General features: G+C 42.4%; 1 protein-coding gene across 4 annotated transcripts in view; it reads left to right on the top strand.

The window, feature by feature from the left end:
* Positions 1–23,757, top strand: part of CCDC3 (coiled-coil domain containing 3) — a 203,978-nt gene that overhangs the window by 81,804 nt on the left and 98,417 nt on the right. For 3 of the 4 annotated variants that reach the window (XM_055352333.2, XM_055352338.1, XM_055352334.2), the window contains one exon: positions 19,751–19,925. In XM_055352333.2, coding sequence (XP_055208308.1) covers positions 19,751–19,925 — 175 coding nt within the window. Of the gene's footprint in view, positions 1–16,474; positions 17,072–19,750; positions 19,926–23,757 lie in introns of those variants that run through there. The other variant, XM_004049069.5, reaches the window with a different exon arrangement.

Here is a 23,757-nt window from a genome sequence, read left to right as displayed (position 1 = left end):
CCAGAGACCTCACTTCCTATGGGAAAGAGGCACTTGTTGACAACATCTCAGGGAAACCTGGCTTTGTGTTTATGATATCCACACATATTCCCTCTCCCAGCCCTCTGGAGCTTTGGCTTATTATTATTATTTTTTTCATTTCATTCCAAGGACATAGATAGGAAAGGAAAGTCCATAAAACCCACCTTGCTCTCAGTTTAGGGTTTGCTCCGCTCTAACCTATATAGGGACACTTGGCATTTTAGGGACCCACCTGAGACCCTGGCATGCTTAATCTTAGCCCGGTTAGTTACATGGACATTTAATTGAAGGTGTTTCAGAGGATGTGGAATAAGATTTTGAAGCCATTCTTTTCCAAGGAAAGGTGATGTCTCCAAAGGCTAGATTTTTCTTCCTTCCTTATCAGTCACACCAATTTGAGTCCTGATGGATGTCAACCCCAATGGGATAGAGTCTGTTTCATTCATTGCTGTGGCCCCAGTGCCTGGAATAGTGCCCAACACATGGTAGTTGAAAGAAAAATCTTGAAAGTTATTTGTTGAAATGTAAATGTTGAATGATGAATATTGTCAAATGCTCAGGCTGTGCCTAGTATTTCCATTAGTATCTAAAAATCTACACAAGAAGATGTTGGGAAATTGGTTGGATGGACTTGAAATTTTAAAAAAAGGCACTCCTTTTTTCTTTTCTTTTCTTTTTTTTTTTTTTTTTTTGAGATGGAGTCTTGCTCTGTCACCCAGGCATGAGTGCAGTGGCGCAGTCTCAACTCACTGCAACCTTCACCTCCTGGATTCAAGCAATTCTCCTGCCTCAGCCTCCCGAGTAGCTGAGACTACAGGCACCCGCCACCACACCTGGCTAATTTTTGTATTTTTAGTAGAGATGAAGTTTTACCATATTGGCCAGGCTAGTCGCAAACTCTTGATCTCAGGTGATCCGCCCACCTCGGCCTCCCAAAGTACTGGGATTACAGACGTGAGCCACCGTGCCTGACCATAAAACAGGTATTCTTAGAACTTCATCTGGCTTACATGAAAAATCAGCTCGTCTCCCTGTTTCCATTTTGCCTACTGTGAAAAAGGCTTTGGCTGTGTCATCCTCATGACTGTAGAGCGAGGACACCAGCACATTGCTTAACAGAGTGCTGTGATACCTCCCAAAGAGTAACACATTTGTACGAGGTGCTCCTCAACCTCAGACCTAGCTCATTCCTTTTGGAAATGCAGATGCTTAAACTGGCAGAGATCATGATGTCTAGAGTTCGGTCCCTTGTTTCTGTCCTCTCCCAACAGAACAGAATTGTCATGGACTGGGTCATTCGGGCTAAATATTAGTCCCCACACTGGCTAAATGTGGAAGTATTGTAGACAGTGCTTACATGTGCTAAGTCGCCTCTTGAAGATGTACCCTGTATTAATGTGCAGGGGAAGAAAAATGCATATTTTGTCTCAGCAGTTCCATAGCATTCCTTTTATAGAACCGGATGCCAACAGAGTTTCAACACACAAAGTTATCTCTTAGGAAGGAGGCCCCACTTGAGAGCCAGGGGACCACAGGCGGGGAGTCCTAACCCCAAGTTCCATTCCCAGCCCCTCACACTGCCTGTAGTTATGTGACCCCGGGGGAAGGCATTCAACCTCCGGGACTGCAGCTTTTTTATCTATGAAATAACATTGGCTTCCTGCCTCCCAAGGATGCCAGAAGGAAGAATGAGTTAACATTCACGTTGTGCATTAGGAGCCTCCAAGGAAGGCCCTGAACAAGTAGGAAATATGATATCATAGGAAGAATGTCTTTTATTTTTGAGTTGCTTGTCTCTGTTTAGGTTTTCTGGGCCCATTCCCGGTATACAGTATTCAAATGTAAAAGAAAGTTGTGTTTTTTTTTTGCTTTACCAAAAAAGTCATCAAAGGGGAAAAAGAAAATCTTGAGCTCAACTCAGGTGGGATAACTGCATCATGGGTGCTGGGGTTTTTATTTGTTTATTCATTTGTTAACTCTGATGGGAGGGGAATTTTGAGAGGAGGTAACTCGGTTGCCACTGGGAGAAGTATCTGACTTTGGACCATATGTAAACAGTAGCAGATAAGCTCTACTATTGTTTTATTAAAATTTTTTTAATGTTTAACTTTTTGTGGGTACAGAGTAGGTGTATATATTTATGGATTACATGAGATATTTTGATATAGGCATGCAGTGTGTAATACTCACATCAGGATATATAGGGTATTCATTCCCTCAGGCATTTATCCTTTGTGTTTTGAATAATCCAGTTATACTCTTAGTTATTCTTAAATGAACAATTCAATTATTTTTTACTACAGTCACCCTGTTTTGCTAGAAAATACTGTATCTTTTTTATTCTTTCTAACTAGTTTTTGTGCCTATTAACCATCCCCTCTTTCACCAAACCTAGGCTCTCCTATTGAAGAGCAATGATAGGCACAGATGGAGTGGCCCAAGTTTGGGGTTCATCGGGATGGGCAGTTCCTGGAGGGTAGAAATTGTGTCACGTCTGTTTCTATCTCCAGAATCTTTCCAGTGTCTGATATACAGCTGCGAATGAGTTTGGGTTGATTTAATGAATGAGTTAATGGGTCCGAATTGCAGCTTTATTCTTTGCCAGCTATGCACCCCCTTTCCTTCTCTATAAATTGGGGGTCATAGCACCACCTTTGCAAGGCAGTCGTAAGGGCTGCATGAGTGAAACATGTGGCATTCTCAGCACACTGACACAGAATCACAGTAACCGCTGTGATGACTGGCAGCTCTCCCATCGTCAATGCCAGAAGACCCAGGGTAGTGCTATGGCAAGAGCAGGGATGAATTCCCATCCTGGCCTCATTAGATTTCAGCTCCCGGAGAGCAATGATCTAGCCCTTTTGGAATTTGATTCCTAATCTGTATAACAGGCTGATGGAATTTAATCTAATTACCGGCTCAATCTCAAGAATATAGTCTAGTAGGATAGAGGGTCTTATAGGTCCTTTTAAAATCTTTTACTGTAACTACATCAGGCAAATACATAAATCATATTTATGAAACAAAGTGAATGACCATATAGCTACCACTGAAGTCAACCCAGCACCCCAAGAACTCATCATGGGCCTGCAGCTCATTCATACCCTTCTTTCACTTAACGTTATATCACATGCATGCCTTTTAGAATGTTTAAAAATATGTTTGTGGTAAAATATTCAAATATATGAATGTGCTACAATTTACAAATCACTCCCTGTTTGTTGGCAATTTCAGTTGTTCCTACATAACTATATTAAATTCTTATGAACGAAGATTTGTTTTATTCTCCTGATATGACTGTTGATTCTTGCACAATTACCACACTGTTTCAAGAATTGTAGCTGCATAATATACTTTTTAAATATCTGTAAGAAGAAATTACTTATGCCAATCCTCTTTCAAAAAATTCATAGCTATTTCACTTATTTAGTAAATTTTCTTCTCACTTTTATTTTGAAATATCCTCAAACTTAAAAAAAGTTGCAAGCCCAGTACCAACAAACTGCTATAGGATACTCATCATCTGCAAATACTTTAGTGTGTATTTCCTACAATCAAGGGCATAGAAATGGAAATAGCATTGATATAGTACCACCATTGACATTTCAGTTCCCATTCACATCTTGCCACTTGTCTCAATGAAGTCACTTATAGCAAAAGGATCTAATTCAGAATTGTGTGTTGCATTAGTCTTTTGCATGCCTTTCTCTCTTTCTTTTCTTTTTTTTTTCTTTTTTTTTTTTTTTTTTTGAGACAGAGTCTCACTCTGTCGCCCAGGCTGGAGTGCAGTGGCACGATCTTGGCTCACTGCAAGCTCCGACTCCTGGGTTCCCGCCATTCTCCTGCCTCAGCCTCCCAAGTAGCTGGGATTACAGGCGCCTGCCACCACGCCCGGCTAATTTTTTGTATTTTTAGTAGAGATGAGGTTTCACCGTAGCCAGGATGGTCTCCATCTCCTGACCTTGTGATCTGCCCGCCTCAGCCTCCCAAAGTGCTGGGATTATAGGCATGAGCCACCACGCCCGGCTTTCTTTCCTTTTCTTTTTTTTGAGATGGAGTCCCACTTTGTCACCCAGGCTGGAGTGCAATGGTGTGATCTCGGCTCACTGCAATCTCTACCTCCCGGGTTCAAGTGAGTCTCCTGCCTCAGCATCCTGAGCAGCTGGGATTACAGGTGTGTGCCACCACACCTGGTTAATTTTTGTATTTTCAGTAGAGATGGGGTTTCACCATGTTGGCCAGGCTGGTCTCAAGCTCCTGACCTCAAGTGATCCCCCTGCCTCGGCCTCCCAAAGCGCTGGGATTACAGGTGTGAGCCACATGCCCAGCCATGCATGTCTTTTTCATCTCCTTCAATCTGGTACAGCTACAGGGTCTTTTATTGATTTTTGTGAACTTGACACTTTCGAAGATTATAGGCCAGTTATTTTGTAGAATGTTCCTCAATTTGTGTTTATCTGATATTTCCTCATGTTTACATTCACATTTTGCATCATTGGCAGGAGTATCACAAGGTGATGCTGTGTTCTCGGTATGTTTTATCAGCTGGTGCAAGATTCCAGTTTGCTCCATTACCACGATATTTACTTGGATTACCGTGGTATCTGCCAGGATTCTCCATCTGTAATGTTCTTTTTCTCTTTGTAATAAATAAATATTTTATTGGCAGCTATTTGTAACTATGTAAATATCTCTAAGCTGTTCTAATTATTCATTCCTGTATTTACTATTGTTGATTCATGGTTTTCTATTTTATTCTATGGGTTATAATTCATTATTAATTTAAACACATCACTGGGAGCCCCTTTAAGGGTTTGTGTGTGTCTGTGTGAGATATTTCCCAGTTCTTTCAGCATTCCCTTACTTTTTGGCACAAAATGTTTGTGGCTAATCAGAATTTTCATGTCCACTCATCATCTCTTCTCTGAAATCATCTATTTCTCCAGAGTCCTGGTTCTTTTTAATGGAGAATGATGTTTAGAAACCAAAATCTGGCTGCTAGGTGCTTGCATTGCTTTTGGAGTGTTACTGTTCCTGGACCTTCTTGGTGGACAGAGCTAGGAAATATGTGTGTGTGTCCCAAAAGTCTTAGTGCAGTTTTAATACTTCTGAACGTTTTAATAACTTCTGAAGAATAAATGTGATAAATTTACCAGAAAAATTTTGGAAATTATTTATGCTCCTTTACACTTAGTTTTGTGAATTTTGAATATACAAATTTTAAGTTTTTCTTTATTTTTTTTGGCAGCAATAGAAAAATATTTTTCTTTGTGACAGTTTATTAGAATATTTTAATTTTTAGGTTCAGGGTACACATGCAGGTTTGTTATATAGGTAAACATGTGACTTAGGGATCTCGGGTACAGATTATTTTGTCACCAGGGTACTAAGCATAGTACTCAACAGTTTTTTTGTTTGTTTTGTTTTTTTTAGACAGAGTCTCACTCTGTCCCCCAGGCTGGAGTGCAGTGGCACAATCTTGGCTCACTGCAACGTCTGCCTCCCGGGTTGAAGTGATTCTCCTGCCTCAGCCTCCCAAGTAGCTGGGACTACAACAGTTTTTTTTTTTTTCCTTTTTTTTTTTCTTAATGAACTTCTCCCTCCTCCCACCAGCAGTATATAAGCATTCATTCTCTTTTCTCTACAACCTTGCCAGCATCTGTTATATTTTGACTTTTTAAATAATAGCCATTCAGACTTGTGCGAGACGGTATAATGTTGTGGTTTTAATTTGCGTTTCTCTAATGGTTAGTGATATTGAGCATTTTTTCAAATGCTTATTGGCTGCAAGTATGTCTTCTTTTGAAAAATATCTGTTCATTTCCTTTGCCCACTTTTTACTGGGGTTCTTGTTTGCTTGTAGGTTTAAAGTTCCTTGTAGATTCTGGATATTAGACCTTTCTTAGATGTATAGTTTGTGAATATTTTCTCCCAATCTGTAGGTTTTTTGTTTACTCTGTTGATAGTTTCGTCTGCTTTGCAGAAGCTCTTTAGTTAGGTCTCATTTGTCAATTTTTGCTTTTGTTGCAATTGCTTTTGGCATGTTCGTCATGAAATCTTTGCCAGTTTCTATGTCCAAAATGGTATTTCCTAGGTTATCTTCCAGGGTTTTTATAGTTTTAGGTTTTATATTTAGGTCTTTAATCCATCTTGAGTTGATTTTTGTGTATGGCGTGAGGAAGGGGTCCAGTTTCAATCTTCCGTGTATTGCTAGCCAGTTATCCCAGCACCATTTGTTGAATAGGGAGTCCTTTTCCCATTGCTTGTTTTTGTCAGCTTTGTCAAAGATCAGATGGTTGTAGGTGTGTGCCTTTATTTCTAGGCTCACTATTCTGTTCCATTGGTGTATGTGTCTGTTTTTGTGCCACTACCATGCTGTTTTGATTACTGTAGCCTTATAGTAGTGTTTGAAGTTGGGCAATGTGATTCCTCCAGCTGTGTTCTTCTTGCTTAGGATTGCCTTGGTTATTTGGGCCCTTTTTTGGTTCCATATACATTTTGGAATAGTCTTTTCCTAGTTAGGTGAACAATGTCAGGGTAGTTTGATAGGAATAGCACTAAATCTATAAATTGCTTTGGGCATTATAGCATTTTATATAGGCATTTTAATGATATTGATTCTTTCTATCTATGAGCATGGAATGTTTTTCCATTTGTTTGTATCATCTCTGATTTTTTTGAGCAGCCGTTTTATAATTCTTATTGTAGAGATCTTTCACCTCCCTGGTTAGCTGTATACCTAGGTATTGTATTCTTTTTGCAGCAATTCTGAATGGGATTGTGTTCCTAATTTGGCTCTCAGCTTGAGTGCTATTAGTGTATAAGAGTGCTACTGATTTTTGTACACTGATTTTGTACCTTAAAACTTTGCTGAAGTTGCTTATCAGCTCAAGAAGTTTTTGGGGAGAGACTATGAGGTTTTTCTAGATATAGAATCATGTCTTCTGAAAACAGGGATAGTTTGATTTCTGCTCTTCCTATTTCGATGCCGCCTTTGTCACAGGTTTTTTTTTTTTTTTTTTTCTTCTGAGACAGAGTCTCACTCTGTCATTCAGACTGGAGTGCAGTGGCGCCATCTCAACTCACTGCAACTTCTGCCTCCCAGGTTCAAGCAATTCTCCTGCCTCAGCCTCCTGAGTAGCTAGGATTACAGGTGTGCACCACCGCGGCCCAGCTAATTTTTGTATTTTTAGTAGAGATGGGGTTTCACCATGTTGGCCAGGCTGATCTCGAGCTCCTGACCTCATGATCCACCCACCTCGGCCTCCCAAAGTGCTGGGATTACAGGCGTGAGCTGCTGTGCCCGACTCTTTGTGACCATTTTATAGATGAGAATTTCTGAGAGCAAATGAATTGGTAGAGGAAATCCACTTGCTTGACTACTCTGTCACCTGATTCATGCATGTTTTGGTGTGTAGTAATAGTTCATTGCTTACTATTGATGAGTAGTATTTAATTGCAGGCCATGGTTTATTTTTTCATGTACCTGTGGATGGACACTTGGGTTGTTTCTAGTTTGGGGCTACTACAAATAAAGCTGCTACGGACATTCATATATGAGTCTTTATATGGGATATGCTTTAATTTTCTCTAGTATATCCCTAGGAGTGGAATGGCTTAATCATATGTTTAACTTTTTAAGCAGCTGTCAAGTTGTTTTCCAAAGTGCTTTTACCATTTACATTTCCACCAGCAGTACATGAGAGTTCCAGTTCCTTCATGTTCTTGACAACACTTGGTATGGTCATTATCTTTAATTTTTGCTATTCAAGTAGATGTGTAGGAGTATCTCATAATAGTTTTGAGTTTCCCTAGTGACGAATGACTTTGAGCGTTTTTTCATGCACTTATTTGCCATTCTTATCTTCTTTGGTGTTTTTTTAAATCTTCTGCCCATTGTTTATATTGGTTTGTTTGTTTTCTCATCATTGAGTGTTTTTTGTTTTTTTGTTTTTTTGAAATGGAGTCTTGCTCTGTCACCCAGGCTGGAGTGCAGTGGCATGATCTTGGCTCACTCCAACCTCTACCTCCCAGGTTCAAGCGATTCTCTTGCTTCGGACTCCCGAGTAGCTGGGGCTACAGGCACGTGCCACCACACCCTGCTAATTTTTGTATTTTTAGTAGAGATAGGGTTTCACCATGTTGGCCAGGCTGGTCTCGAACTCCTGACCTCAGGTGATCCAACCGCCTCAGCCTCCCAAAGTGCTGGGATTACATGCATGAGCCAATGCACCCAGCCATATCATTGAGTTTTGAGAGTTCTTTGTGTATTCTGAATATGTATCCTTTATCAGATATATGATTTGCAAATATTTTCATCCAGTCTATGGCTTGATATTTCATTCTTTTATTAGATATTTTGATGATGTCTAAGTTTTGTCTAACTCAAGTTAGCAGAGGCTTCCTCCTAGATGTTTTATAGTTTTAGGTTTTATATTTTGAGTTAATTTTTGTGTACAGTGCTAGGTATGGGCTGAAATATTTTTCCCTCAATTGTTCTAGCACCATTTGTTCAAAAGGTCATTCTTTTTCCAATCAATTTCCAATGAATTATTTCTGCAGCTTTTTAATAATCAGTTATCTATATATTTATGGGTTTATTTCTGGACTTCATTTTGTTCCTTTGACATAGGTATTTGTGTTTGCACCAAATCATACTTTATTGCTTACTATAGCTTTATAGTAGGTCTTGAAATCAGGTAATGTTAGCCTTCTGATTTTGGTCTTTATTTTCTAAGTTGTTTTTGGCTATTCTCAGTTCTCTACATTCCATATGGAATTTTGACTATGCTTATCAATTTTTATCAAAAAGTCCACTGGGATTTTTATTGAGTTTGCATTTAATTTGTAAATCAGTTTGGCTAGAATGAACATCTTAACATTATTGAGTCTCCCAACCTATGAAAAAAATATATATCTCCATTTTCAAAATACTCTTCAATTTCTCTCAGTAATGTTTTGTAGTTCTCAATGTATAAGTCTTTTACATATTTTATGAGGTTTATTTCTAAGTATTTCATATATTTTGATGCCATTGTGAATGGTATTATTTTTAAAAATGTCAATTTCCAATTGTTGTTAGTAAAGAGAATACAATTGATGTTTGTATATTGATCTTGTATTCCACTTGTTAAACTTGCTTATGAGTTCTAGTAGCTTTTTTGTAGATTCATTTGCATTTTTTAGACAGATGATCATGTCATGGGTAAATAGAATTTTACATCTTTTTTTCCAATCTGGATGCTTTTTATTTTATTTTATGGAATTATTGCACTAGAACCTCCAGTACTATGTTGAGTAGACGTGATGAAACTGAACATCCTTGTCTTGTTTCTGATCTTAAGGGAAAGCACTCAGTCTTTCACATTAAGTGAAAGGTTAGCAGTAGACTGCATAGATGCTTTTTATCAGGTTGAGAAAGTTCCCTTCTATTGCTAACTTACTGAGTTTTATCAAGAATTCTCTTTTTGTAAGCATATAACATATATTTCTAAGACTTGTGGGACAGATAAAAGTGTATATCCACAAACAAATTCACATGCAACTATATTGATTTCTATATCTATTATTAAAATCTATGAATTCATGTTTCACCACCACAGGATCCATTCTAGTTTTCTTCCTTTCCATATATGTAACTCTCTTTTTTGATAGTGAGAAACTGGTTTCCATCCTCCTTAATAGATTTGCTTATTTGATCAACCTCTTGTGTGTAACTGTTCTCCCATCACTACTCCCATCCCATAGCTCATGCCATGCCTTCCACATCACACTTGGAGTCTGGCATTCACCGCACTGCTGCTGCCTTCCCCAACATGGACATCCTCATTACCCTGCTTGGCCTCTGACTCCCTGGCTTGGGCTGCCCTTCTGCATGGACACTCATCTCACCCTAACCATGCTCTGATTCTCTGAACTGGGTCATGCCCTTTCAAATGGAAGTCCCTTGTTCTTGCTCGTGCACTGACATCCTTGTGGATGTTACCCCTGTTGGCTTCTGAAACCCACATTGGGCTGCATGCCTAGGAGGCTGCTCTTTGCCTAGACACTGAGTCTCTGCAAAGGCTGCCCTCCCACATGGTCAACCTCATAACAGGGTACCCTGTCATGGGGTTTTGGAGCCTGAGACCACACGACAGGCTCTTCTTTTCCAGGGACTCTCCTTAACCCTTCTTGGGCTCTGATATCCTGTAGTGGGCCACTCCTCTGCATTGATGCCCTCACCCCTTGTGGTTCACACCTGCAGTAGGAAGCCCCAGACAGAAGCTCTTCCTATCTTGCATGTCTCTTCCATCTCTTATTCTGCCCCAGCTTGGAGACCTAACTTGCTTGGCCCCAGCTAAAGACTTTTAGAGCGGAGTTTTTCAGGAAGAGATAGAGAAGAAGAAAGAAGAAGAACTCACTCATTTATTTTTCATGAATAACTTAAAATATTTTTTACATAACTAAAATATTTTCCACTATTTTGTATTAGGATTTTAAAAAATTATTTTGGGAAGAAAGGACATATTTGACCATGCTTGGTCTATCTTTAAGAGAGCATAGCTCCATTATTGCTTCAGAAGTGTCTTTTATAAGGCAATTGTAGTCATAATTAAGTTCAACTAGTGGTATAACTAAGGTAAAAGCTCAGCATGTCCCGGGAGACAGGTACACACTATAATCCGGGAGGAAATAGCCCAGACACTAAAGAAGTTGCAAGACTGCCTATATATATCAGCAGACTCCAGGCAGAACCAAAGTGGGCAGAATATAATACTAGTTTTGGCAAAATTTATTGTTTTGATGCGTTTGAGGGTATAAATTTAATATACTTCTAGAGGTGACTCTAATAGCTTACTTGATGGGTTGACTACAATTTGAAGGAATTCCATAGTGGCTGAGATGCCAGAGCTTCCATGAAACAATGTAGAGGAGGGAATCCAAAGGCTTAGGGAGTTAGGAAGGTTGAACTGAATACTCGATGTGTGACCTGCACAGCCACCTGCCAACTACATTCCACAAGATGACCCAGAGGTATTTCCTTCACGACAGCAATGAGAAATATATTAATGAAGGAAGTACTGCATCCTTGAACATCTCTGTGGTTTCTTCTCTTTCTAGAAGAGTTATGACTCTAGTACAGGATGATGCCATTGAAAAAGGGTCAAAGGGCAGCACTTAACTGCCAAAGGGAAGGTAAGTACCTCTACCGTAAAGGTCAGGAGGGGCATACTAGTAATCAGAATGTTTTGATTGGCAGAGATCTTTGACAGTGGATAGTTGATCACGATGTCTCTTGAAAGTAAATATGTGGGCAGCCTGTGAGTGTAGTGCCTGATCTATGTAACAGCAAAAACTCTGGTAGCTGAAAACCTGACTTGAATTCCCACAGAGAGGAACTGAAGCCCGTTACCCAGCTTTTAGACATAAGTAAATTTATAGACACAGAGCCTTTTGACTGAAAGGTAAGCCAAGTGCCCTTGAGGAAGGACCCTGCACCATTGCCACATGCACACACCATAAATCCTCCTCTAAGACTTCTCCAAAGGGACCAAAGTTGACAACTGACAAACCCCCATATTTTCTCTCTGACCCATGGGTGATGGCTTTTATTATTGGAGGGACTAAGCAGAAGCTCCTAGAACTTTCATTTCTACCAAGAGAATAAATCAGAAGCAATATTGCATCCCTGAGGGGATTGCAAAAATCCATGCTGCCATCAAAGACTTGAAAGAAGTGGCGATAGTTATCACATCTCCACTGAACTCATCAGTTGGGCTGTGCAAAAGTTGCATGCGTCTTGAAGAATGACTGAAGACTACTATGAACTTAATGAGGTGGTGGCTAAAATTCTAGCTGCTGTCCTAGATGTAGTATCTTTCCTGGAGCAAATTGGTATGTCTCCCAGCATTTGCTTCGTAGCTACTGACCTGCCTTTTTCTCCTCACTGATTTGCAAGGATTGCCAGCAACAGTTTGCATTTACCTGTCAGGGCTAACAGTATACTTTCAGTTTTGCCTCAGGCTATGTCAATTCTCCTGCTCTCTATCACATTTATTCTGCAGAGATGTTGATTGTCTTGACGTTCCACAAAACATCACATTGGATTACCTCATGGATGACATTATGATGAATGGATCCGATGTTCATGAAACACCATATACTTTAGAGGCCTTGGTAAGATATAAGGTGGGAGATAGGCCCCACAAAAATTCAGGGACCTGCCACCTCAGTGTAGTTTCTGGGGGCTCAATTGTCACTCCTCCAAGGCAAAAGGAAAGTTGCTGGTCCTTGGATGATCTAAATGGGAAAAGAGGGAAAATGTGTGTTCAGCCTTTTTGTATTTAGGAGGGAACATATGCCACATTTAAAAATGCTTTTTGAATTCATCTATAGAGTTATCTCTAAGGCTGCCAGTTTCAAGTGGTGTTGAGTAAGTTCTGAGAAGTCTCTGCAGCAAGTTCAGGCTGTGCACAAGTCATTGTATCACTTGAGCCTTATTATCTAGAAGGTCCAGTGATAAAGTATTTATGGCAAACAGGAATGTTGTATGGAGTCTTTAGAAAGCACCAGAAGGAAAATTACAGCACAAAACTCTGGGGTTTTAGTGCACATCTGTGCCTTATTCTGGATATGGCTGTTTGCCTTTTGAAAAATGGCATCTCCCTTGCTACCAGGCTTTGGTAGAGATTGAATGCCTAACCATGGTATGCTGGGTGATTATGTAATCTGAACTTCTCATCATGAATTGGGTGTTGTATGACCCTCCTAGACATAAGGCCATGTGTGCACAGCAGCAATCTACCATCAAATGGAAATGGTATCCAAGAGACTGGGATTGGGCAGGTCCAGATGGTACAAGCAAGTTGCATGTGCAAGTGGCTTAGATTCCTTTGACTCTGAAGGTACGTTGCCTCTTCCACTCATATGGTTTATGGGCTCTTGAAGATACTCCAGTTGAATGAGGAAGAAATAACAAGACTGGTTTGCAGATTTTTCTGTATTACACACAGATATTACTCAGTTTCACTCATGGATGATCCTGAAGGACACTGGTGAAGAAAAATTCTCCCAGTGGATAGAACTTTGAGCAGCAGATTTCGTTGTATGCTATGTCTAGACTAAGAGAGGGCTGGGAGTACACATGGACACTGATTCGTGGGCAGTTGCTAGTGGTTTGGTTGATGGTTAGGGACTTGAAAGAAATAGGATCAGAAGATTGATGACAAGGACATCTTGGGAAGAGGTGAATGAATGGACATCTTGTAACGGTTACCAAGTGTGAAGATATTTGTGACCCATGTGAATGATGACCAAAGTGCATTCAGTGGAGGGGAAGTTCTTAGTGATTACGTGGGCAATTGATGTACTCAGTGGGTGTCTGTCAGTCTCTTTTCTTGGCCACTCTACTGCTTACTCAATGAGCCCATAAACAGAGTGGTCATGGTGGTAGAAACAGAGGGTATTCATTGCCTCAACAATGTGGACTTCCTCTTACCACGGCTGGCCTGGCTAACACTTCTACTAATGCTGAGAGCCTAATATGTCAACAATAGAGGCCAACATGGATCACCTAATGTGGCCCCATTCACCTGGGGAACTAGTCAGCCACCTGGTGGCAGGTTGATTCCATCGGACCTTTTCCATCTTGGGGTGGGGGGTGGGGGTCAGAGATTTGTCCTCACTGAAATAGACACATTCTGGACACGGATATGCCTTCCCTGCCATAATGCTTCTGCCAGTAGCACCATCTATGGACTCACGGGGCACCTTATCCACCATCATGGAATTTCCCATAGTGATGTTTCTGATCAGTGATTCCCATGGCATTGCTTCTTTCACAGCAATGAAGTGCAGCAGTGGTCTCAAGGCCATAGAATTAACTGGTTTTACCACATGTCCCATCACCTGGAAGCAACTGGACAAATTTTGAAAGATGTAACAGTTTAGTGAAGACTTAATTATAGTGTCAGTTGGGAGTCACCACACTGAAATGATGGAGTCCATCTTAAAGTGTACTTACTGCGTGTGCTTTGAAACAGGACATACATATACGGTACTATCCACCCCACAGCCAGGACATATAGGTCTCGGAATCAAGAGATGGAAGTGGCTCATGTCACTATTAAACCCAATAATTCACTCACAGAAGTTTTGTTTCCCCTCCTGGCTACCTTGAGCTCTGCTTGTTTGGAAGTCTTAGTCCCCAAAGAGGAACTGCTCACTAGGGTACACTGCAATGGCTCAATCAGAAAGAGAAACCCAATCAGCGAGGCACTCTGCCAGATCTTACAGGGGGGAAAAGCATGACTGATGTGTCTGCTGAATCCATGAGGATGATTTCTTGCAGGAGCTCACTTCTGCAAAATACATTGTGGGAAGTATTGGAAGAGTTTTGATTCTGTCAAGTTTATACAACAAGAGAAAAAACAGCCACGTTTGCTGATTTTTATTTATTTGCTCACCTATGTGGAAAGAAAAGAGAGGGCCTTACAGTCTTTTGGGGTAGACAAATCTTTTCCAGGCCTTCAAGACACTTGAAGATGCAGTTAGTAAGAAAAACTTTCTTACTATCTTATCTAATAAGTTACAGTATAGGACTAAAATAGAGCAGGGATTCTGGGTGATACAAAATTAATGTTAGGTCAGTTGCACACTCCTTGAGCCATCATTGGTGACTCTGCTAAGGTTTCCTCTTAATTTGCTCTATGTATATCCTGGTTAAAGGGCTGACCTGTGTCTTTAGAGCATTTCCTATATTTGGCCCTATTCTAGTGTTGTAGTTAAGTACATGGATCTGGAGTCCGATTGCTGGGAGCTGAATCCTAGCTTGGTCAACTTGTAGCTTTGTGATCTTTGGTGTCAATTAACTTCTCTGTGCCTGTTTTCTTATCTGTAAAATGAGGATAATAGTTATATCTACTTCAGAATATTGTTTGGAGAATTAATTAAGATGACATATGTACAGTCCTTACAACAGTGGTTGGCCCATGGTCAACAATGACTAAGGTTTAGCAATTCTTATTATAACTTGGCAATGTGTGCTGTGAGTCTGCCTGCCAGGAATATAAACCATTTGGGATCCCTGCTCTCTTTCTCTAGCAAACCTGCAGAACACCTGCTAAATAGCTCATATAGACTGAATCATGTCTCCCCTCCCACCTCCAAATTCATATGTTGAAGTGCTAACTCCCTAATGTCACTGTATTTGGAAATAGGGTCTTCAGGCAGGTAATTAAATGAGGACATAAGGGTGGGGTGATAACCCCATAGGACTAGTGACCTTGTTAGAAGAGGAAGAGACCAGGGCTCACTCTTTCTCCATCACACACAGAGAGAAGGCCACGTGAGGACACAGTGAGAAGGTGGCCGTCTGTAAGCCAGGAAGAGAGGCCTCACCAGTAACCAACCCTAGCACTTTAATCTTGGACTTCCTGCCTCCAAAACTCTGAGAAATTAAGGTCTGTTATTTAAGCCACCAGACTAGAGTATTTTATTATGGCAGCCCTGGGAGACTAATAGCATTATGAAATTGCATAATTTAAATATTCAGGCTGGATGTGGGGGCTCACGCCTGAAAGTTCAGCACTTTGGGAGGCTGAGGTGGGAGGACCGATTGAGCCCAGGAGTTTGAGACCAGCCTGAGCAACATAGCCTGTCTCTACTAAAAACAAAAAATTATCCGGGGTGGTAGTGTGCCTGTATTCCCAGCTACTTGGGAGACTGACCTGGGAGGATCACCTGAGCCCAGGGCAGGTCGAGGCTGCAGTGAGCCCTGATGGAGCCACTGTACTCCAGCCTGGGTGACAGACAGAGACCTTGTCTCAAGAAAAAAACAAAAAACAAAACAAAACAAAACAAAAAACCTGTTGCCTTTAGAGATAAAGATGGAACTGTGGAGTCAGTATCCTCAAATTCACTCACTGATGTGAAAAGCTGTTTAGGATTTACTTCTGAATGTATTTCTCGGGTGTACAGTGTTTAGAAAATGGAAGCAGGGATTATGGAAACCATCTAGTTTTAAGAAAATCAGGGCCAAATGATTGCTTTTTGGAATCTTTTATCAAAGCTTTTCTAAGATCTTCATTAAATAACAAGCAAATCTGAGAGAGCACGAGATCTAAAAAAGCTTTTCAGCCCACACTGAATTTCCTAATCTCTGGGAATATAAAGTCAGATTTGGTTTCTATGTATTTTTACTCTGAAATGTAGAGAAAATGTGAAAACTTAGGCAGTAATCGTGCAAATTAAGAGTCATTCTTTAATGAATGCCTTGCGTTTGCAAACAGGCTTTACGCCTGGCAAGCTCGGACCCCGTCCATCGTGGGGCGCCAGGAGATTGCTGGGCCACTGTCCACAATTCAGGGCTGGGTCCCGGCGTCCCCGCGTTCTCCGAGTCCCCGGGTCCCCGCCCCAGCCGGCGCCGGGACCCGCCCGACTCCCCGCCCCTCCCCCGCCCATGCCCCAGCCGCAGGGGGCAGGGCGGGAGGCGGGCGCCCGGCGCGTCCAGTCCCCGGGACCCTTTTAAAGCGTGGCGCGCCAGGGCTGGGCATGCCGAGCCCCGTGGCGGAGACAGCGGTGAGCCCAGCTCCCGGGAGCGGCCCGAGCAGCCGAGCGCCCAGGGCTGCCCTTCCCGGGCCGGCGGGCTCCCCGGGCTCCCCGCCGCCGCCCCGTGCGCCCCGGGAGGGCCCGGCATGCTGCGCCAGCTGCTGCTCGCCGCGCTCTGCCTCGCGGGTCCCCCAGCGCCCGCGCGCGCCTGCCAGCTGCCCTCCGAGTGGAGGCCCCTGAGCGAGGGCTGCCGCGCCGAACTGGCCGAGACCATCGTGTACGCCAGGGTGCTGGCGCTGCACCCCGAGGCGCCCGGCCTCTACAACCACCTGCCCTGGCAGTACCACGCCGGCCAGGGGGGCCTCTTCTACTCGGCCGAGGTCGAGATGCTGTGCGACCAGGCGTGGGGCAGCATGCTGGAGGTGCCCGCCGGTTCCAGGCTCAACCTCACCGGCCTGGGCTACTTCTCGTGCCACTCCCACACCGTGGTCCAGGACTACTCCTATTTCTTCTTCCTCAGGTGAGCCCGGCGGCGCCGCCACCTCTCTCTCTCTCTGCGCCACCTCCCGAGGTCGCCGTTACCTAGAGCCAGGCCGGTAACTCCCCGGGCAGCCTGTCGGTGCCAAGTGAGCATGCCCCTGGGGCACCTACCCCTTGCCTTCTTGGATCTCTCTTGCTCCGTCTGACGTCTCTACAGACATCCTGACTACCCCTGGTTAAGGCGGTTTAAAAGACAGGGAAGGTTTCTGTGCCTTGTACACAGAAGAGCATTGCAGACAGAAGCTCAAAGCGCTCTCCAACAGTCCCTTTGACTTTGGTTTTTAAACTGGCCTCGGTGGGAGTAGACTGGGACGGTGAGAAAAACAATCTTTGAAATCAGTCTGTGGCTGGCATTTTGGCTCTGCCCTTCCTAACCGTGATTCTGAGCGCATTTCTTGACACCTTCTCAAGAACTTCCATAGCCTCACCTGTGTAAAGTGAGAGACAGGGCTGGTTGAGTGAGGAACGTAACTCATGCAAAGCACCTGGTGCAGGTTAGAAGTTGACCAGCTGTCCACTCTCTCCTCTTCCCCGTTTGCTCAAATGCCAAGATGTGAATGGTGTGGAATGTAGCCCGGGATTGCTTCACTATCTCATATTAGCTGCCAGGTTCTTTGAAATAGCAAAGGTTTACTAGGGCTCGGGGTTCTGCTGCTGGTAAAATCCTGGGTAGCAATGCTTTGAGGAGTGGAGAGGTGAACCAGGCAGGAGGTCCTCTCTGATTATAGACCACTGGAATCTTCTGAAGTTCCATGAACTTCAGAACTTGGCCTGTGGTCAAGATGGAATGCATCTGCCTAAGAATTCAGTCAGTTGTCATTGACTACTGAATTCTTCTGAAATTTGAATAGAGAGTGCCAGGTAGAACCCTAAATTCTTTGGTTGGCTTCAATTGAATTTGGAGAGTGATATAAAACAACTGAGAAAAACATCAAAATGGAATCTAACGTATCTATGAAGATAGTAAATTAATCCACTGTTAGGGTGATCGGTTGTAGTTCGTTTTCCCAGTCTGGGAAGTAGCACTAAGGATATTTGGAATGAGGCTGACGTGGGTCTGCAGATTCACTTTTAGCTTGCATTTCTCTGAGAAAGAAAACAGTTCTACGAAGTGGTGTTTGTAAGTGCATGGCAACACATGTTTTCCATATTGAAGCCAGAATATCTAAGTTTAAAAAACATGTCATGCTTTGTGTTGGCTTGAGTGGTTCAGCTAGATTAAGTTTTTATATATATGTATGTATTTCCAGAGAAGTGTAGTTTCTAAATAAAGCCAGTGAGACTGAGAGAGTGCCCTTCTCAATACAGAGAAACTTAGGGTTTCATGTTTTTAATTAGGAAAAATACTGAGAAACCGTCTATAAAACTATTCAAAACCAGAACTTTGTTCTCCAAAGGAAAAAGAGCCCAAGTATTTGAGCAGGCTTTTTAAAGAAATTTTTATCATGAAATACAGTTTGTCCAGTAGTTCCGTGGTGCTCAGCCAATTCTCATCTTTTTTGCTCTACCATGTTTACAAAAGTTAGGGCAGAAATACAAAGACAGTAGTCTGACATTTTCATTTCACAGGGCTGTCTTGCCTTGGAGTGTGTTAACAACTACACACAAATCATTCCTTCTCTGTTATTCTGGGACCCACTGAGATGAAACTGGACCTCTGGTCACTGTCAGGGGTGAGGGTGGCAGCGGAGACTTGCTGGTGAGCCCTACGTGTTGTTTTTTTTAGACTGGAGTGTAACTTTCATCTCTCTTTTTGTGACTTTTTAAAGAATCATTCTAATTGATTTATGCTAGGCCTTTAAATGTGTTCACTAACATGTATATTGCATTTACTTTGTACCAAGTGCTTCATTTACTTAGGTTTTTGATGCAGTGCTTATGACATCACCAAAAAAGTAGATACTATTTTTTATTTATATATATTCTTTTTTTGAGATGGCGTCTCACTCTTGTCACCCAGGCTGGAGTGCAATGGTGCAATCTCTGCTCACTGCAACCTCCGCCTCCCAGGTTCAAGTGATTCTCCTGCCTCAGCCTTCTGAGTAACTGGGATTACAGGTGTGCACCACCATGCCCAGCTAATTTTTGTATTTTTAGTAGAGACAGGGTTTCACTGTGTTGGCCAGGCTGGTCTCGAACTCCTGACCTCAGGCGATCCACCTGCCTTGGCCTCCCAAAGTGCTGGGGTTACAGGTGTGAGCCACCGCACCTAGCCAGTACTATATTCTTTTTGCAGATTAGAATACTGAGGCTTAGAGGAGTTAAGACATTTGTTTCATGTCATATAGAAGATAAATAGCAAAGACAGAACTTAAACATAGGTGATTACAGCTGGCCTTTTTTTCACCAGGAAATAAGGAACACTCTTTGAGAAGAAAGACCCCTTGGGGGACTTGGAAGACAACACAAATAGACAAACAGGCACCATACACATAGTTTTCTCCATACTTTGCTCAAACTCATCTTTTTGAAAACTTAAGGATAGACTGACGTAGTGTGAGACAAAGAAATAATTAGAAGTAGTAACTCCTCTAATGAGAGCCATGCCAGACATTGATGTGAAATTGGCAAGCCTGTTGCAGTTGTCTGTGACTCTTGATTGGAGCTGGTACACCCTTGACTGTCTAGTCTACATGTCTGCCTTTTTTTCCTCCATTAGGATGGATGAAAATTATAACCTCTTGCCTCACGGAGTCAATTTCCAAGATGCCATCTTCCCAGACACTCAAGAGAACAGAAGGATGTTTTCTAGCCTTTTCCAGTTTTCAAACTGTTCGCAAGGGCAGCAGCTGGCGACTTTCTCCAGTGACTGGGAAATCCAGGAAGACAATAGGGTAAGAATCGGCTAAATCCTGTGCCACAGCAAAACAATAGTGTAGCTACACCTTGTGTGAATTTTGTGACCAAAGGAATCAAGAATACTCTTCCAAAAGCCCAGATCAGAGAGTATTATCGTATGCCCTCTCTCTCTCCTACTATCCCTCCTTACCTCCCAGCTGTTAAAAAAGACCATTCATAAACTTTGGATCCCTGAAGCTTTACTGTTGGATAAGGAGTTCTTCCCAAAGTATGAGAACAAGATGAGATGAAGATTGGCATGCTGAGCCTCAGTTTCCTCTTCTACAGAACAGGGACAATAGTAGCATCTATATCAGGCTTGTCCAACCTGCAGCCCAGGACAGTTTGAATGTGGCCCAACACAAATTTGTAAACTTTCTTAGAACATTACGAGATTTTTCTGCAATTATTTTTTTGCTTATCAACTATTGTTAGTGTTAGTGTATTTTATGTGTGGCCCAAGACAATTCTTCTTCCAATGGGGCCCAAAAGATTGGACACCCCTAATCTATGTCAGAGGGCTAATGCAATATGATTTAAATATGTACAAACTATAATTATGTAAATCCGTTAGCGTAATGCTTAAAAGAGTAAGTGCTCAATACATGTGAGCTGTTACGGCTGTTCCTGACTGTATGATTGTCATCGACAGCACAGGGCCCTAAGAAATTGTCTTAGAGGAAAGGAAAAGTGCTGAGGGAAATGAAATGAAATTGCTATCATAGCTACCACTTCTGTGATTCTTAACTATAGTTGGTAAGACATAGAGGTGCAGGATGGCCAAGTTGGTTGCAAAATGTAAGGGTCGGGATCGTAAGGGTTGGGAATGAAAATATAAGAGTCTTCCGATCTGGGCCAAATGCCAGAGTTGGAGGAAAATTTTGATGATCATCACTCTTCCAAAGCAATGGGCTTTGCCACAACCAAGTTGGGATGATAGTGGGGGCCAGGCCAGTCTAGGCCTCTGGGGCTGTGACCCATCTCTTCCAGTCCCCGATTGAAGACATTTTTAGGGCAATGTGACACACTGCTGGAGAGAGAGTTCTGATGTGGGTATCACATGGAATAAGGACTTTTTTTTTTTCCATTAATGAACCCATTTGCACATGTTAAGAGACTCCCTTCTTTCTACCCATCAAGAAAGGTTTGAGGGAAGTGTCTTTCTCTTGTCTGGTGGGATGGCCTAGGGTAGCTGCCTTGTTCTTCCGAATCTCCTTATTGTCTTTTTTATTTTGTTTTCCTTCCAACTTTTATTTTAGGTTCAGGGGGTACGTGTGTAGGTTTGTGACATGGGTAAATTGCGTGCCACTGGGGTTTGGTATACCAATCGTTTCGCACCCAGGTAGTGAGCACAGTACCTGAGAGGTAGTTTTTCCATCCTCACCCTCCTCCCACCCTCAAGTAGGCCCGAGTGTCTATTGTTGCCATCTTTGTGTCCATGTGTACTCAATGTTTAGCTTCCATTATAAGTGAGAACATGCAGTGTTTGGGTTTCTGTTCCTGCATTCATTTGCCTAAGATAATGGCCTCCAGCTGCATCCATGTCTGCAAAGGACAGGATTCAAACCTGCTTCAAAGGGAGATTCAAAGGGAGCTTTGCCCAGGGCTCTCTGGACCCTGGAGGCCTTCTTCATGCTCTTGCACAGAAGCTATTCCTGTGAAGGGCTGGTACGTCCAACTAAGGGAAAGGATTTCTTCTTCTTTGACATAGGCCTGTAATCCCAGCACTTTGGGAGGCCGAGGTGGGGGGATCACCTGAGGTCAGGAGTTCGAGACCAGCCTGGCCAACATGGCGAAACCCTGTCTCTACTAAAAATACAAAAATTAGCTGGGCAGAGTGGTGCGTGCTTCTAATTCCAGCTACTCGGGAGGCTGAGGCAGGAAAATCGCTTGAACTCAGGAGGCAGAGGTTGCAGTGAGCCGAGATCACACCATTGCACTCCAGCCTGGGCGACAGAGTAAGACTCCATCTCAAAGAAACAAACAAACATACATTCCTCAGCTCTGCCCTACTGACAGCAGTCTAGACTTTTCTAACCCCTCCCTGATGGTTAGAAAGTTAGAACTTTCTGAACGCTTCTCATGTAGTTTGCTCCCAATGTGGTTCTAAGCACCTGTTTTTATTCTTCCTTTTCTCCTTCTTAATCATTACTGTTGCCTACTCCATATTGAGTTGGACCCAGCAAGTCTAAGCCTGAGCATCCCAAGCCCGAGTCATACTTAATTTCTTCCAAGCGAAGGCTTTTTAGGCTTGGCCCTTTTGTTCCCCATCTTGTGGGAGCTTTGCTTATATGACTATATAATAGATTTATGTCAAGAGATCAGATATTATTCTGATCTTTAATAGGTTAGCCCTTAAAATCTTAAGCTACATAACTTTTTAGCGCTATGGTCACGTAATCTAGCTACTAACATTTTTATGGAATTAGATTTTTCCATCATTTGGGAAAAACAAAGAACAATGGGACCGTGGAGAATTGTTTCAGCCTGAAGGCAGATCTATTTCTGTTGATCAGATGTTGATCTTGGGGGAGAATTCCTTTTCCCTTTCCCTTGAATCACCCTGGCCTCTTAGATAACAAAGTGTGGGAGCATTCCAGGCTCAGAGAAAAAGTGGAAAATTGAGGTGAGGAAGATCATTATTTCACTTTGCTGAGCTGCTGTGGAGCAGAATTTAGTTCAATCTGAGGGACTCTGCACGTTTCCAGACCTCTGCTTGTGCCATTTTTACTCCCTACCCACTTTGAAAGGGACCACATCAAAGCTATATAAAATTAGCCCATTGTGCGCTGATTGCAGTGGCTCACGCCTGTATTCCCAGCATATTGGGAGGCTGAGGTCGGCGGATCACTTGAGGTCAGGAGTTTAAGACTGGCCTGGCCAACATGGTGAAACTCCATCTCTACTAAAAATACAAAAATTAGCTGAGGATGGTGGTACGCGCCTGTAATCCCAGCTACTTAGGATGTTGAGGCGGGAGAATAATTTGATCTTGGGAGGCAGAGGTTGCAATGAGCAGAGATCGTGCCACTGCACTCCAGTCTGGGCAGCAGACCAAGACTCTGTCTCAAAACAAAGCAAAACAAGAAAAATTAGCCCATTAGTTTAAAACTTAATTTGAAATTAAAATTACATTGACTTTTTAAAGTTTTCTGATGCTCCCTAAGATATTTTTACATACCCTGGAGTGATTAAAATAGTTGTGAATTATTGACTACTACTTGCTTCTTTTTTTTTTTTTCTTTTGAGATGGAGTCTCACTCTGTAGACCAGGCTAGAGTGCAATGGCATGATCTCGGCTCACTGCAATCCCCACCTCCGAGGGTTCAAGTGATTCTCCTGCCTCAGCCTCCCAAGTAGTTGGGATTACAGGTATGTGCCATCACACCTGGCTAATTTTTGTATTTTTAGTAGAGAAGGGGTTTCACCATGTTGGCCTGGCTGGTCTTGAACTCCTGACCTCAGATGATCCACTGCCTCAGCCTCCCAAAGTGCTGGGATTACAGGCGTGAGCCACTGTGCCCGGCCTACTTGCTGCTTTTTTCTTAAAAAAAAAAAAAAAAAAAAAAAAAAACTTTAAGCGTTTCTTTTTCTGTGGGAAGGAAGCATCACATTATCCTACCCAGGATAAATACACCATGTTATGTCAGAAGCAGTCAACATCGTTCCTTAACCTTAGGAGGGGTCAGAATTGCTGTTATGATCACTCTTTTATTCCAGTAAGAATAGATGTTAGACTTTTGTTAATCAGAACACGCTAACACTCCGCATATTCTAAGAGCAGTTATGAAGGGCCTGGGACTTTGCTTAGGATACTTTCTTGTGTTA

This window comes from Gorilla gorilla, chromosome 8, assembly GCF_029281585.2.
Source record: "Gorilla gorilla gorilla isolate KB3781 chromosome 8, NHGRI_mGorGor1-v2.1_pri, whole genome shotgun sequence".
NCBI classification, from domain to species: Eukaryota; Metazoa; Chordata; class Mammalia; order Primates; family Hominidae; genus Gorilla; species Gorilla gorilla.
Note: the sequence above shows the minus strand (reverse complement) of the source record. Positions and strands in the feature narration are given on the sequence as shown.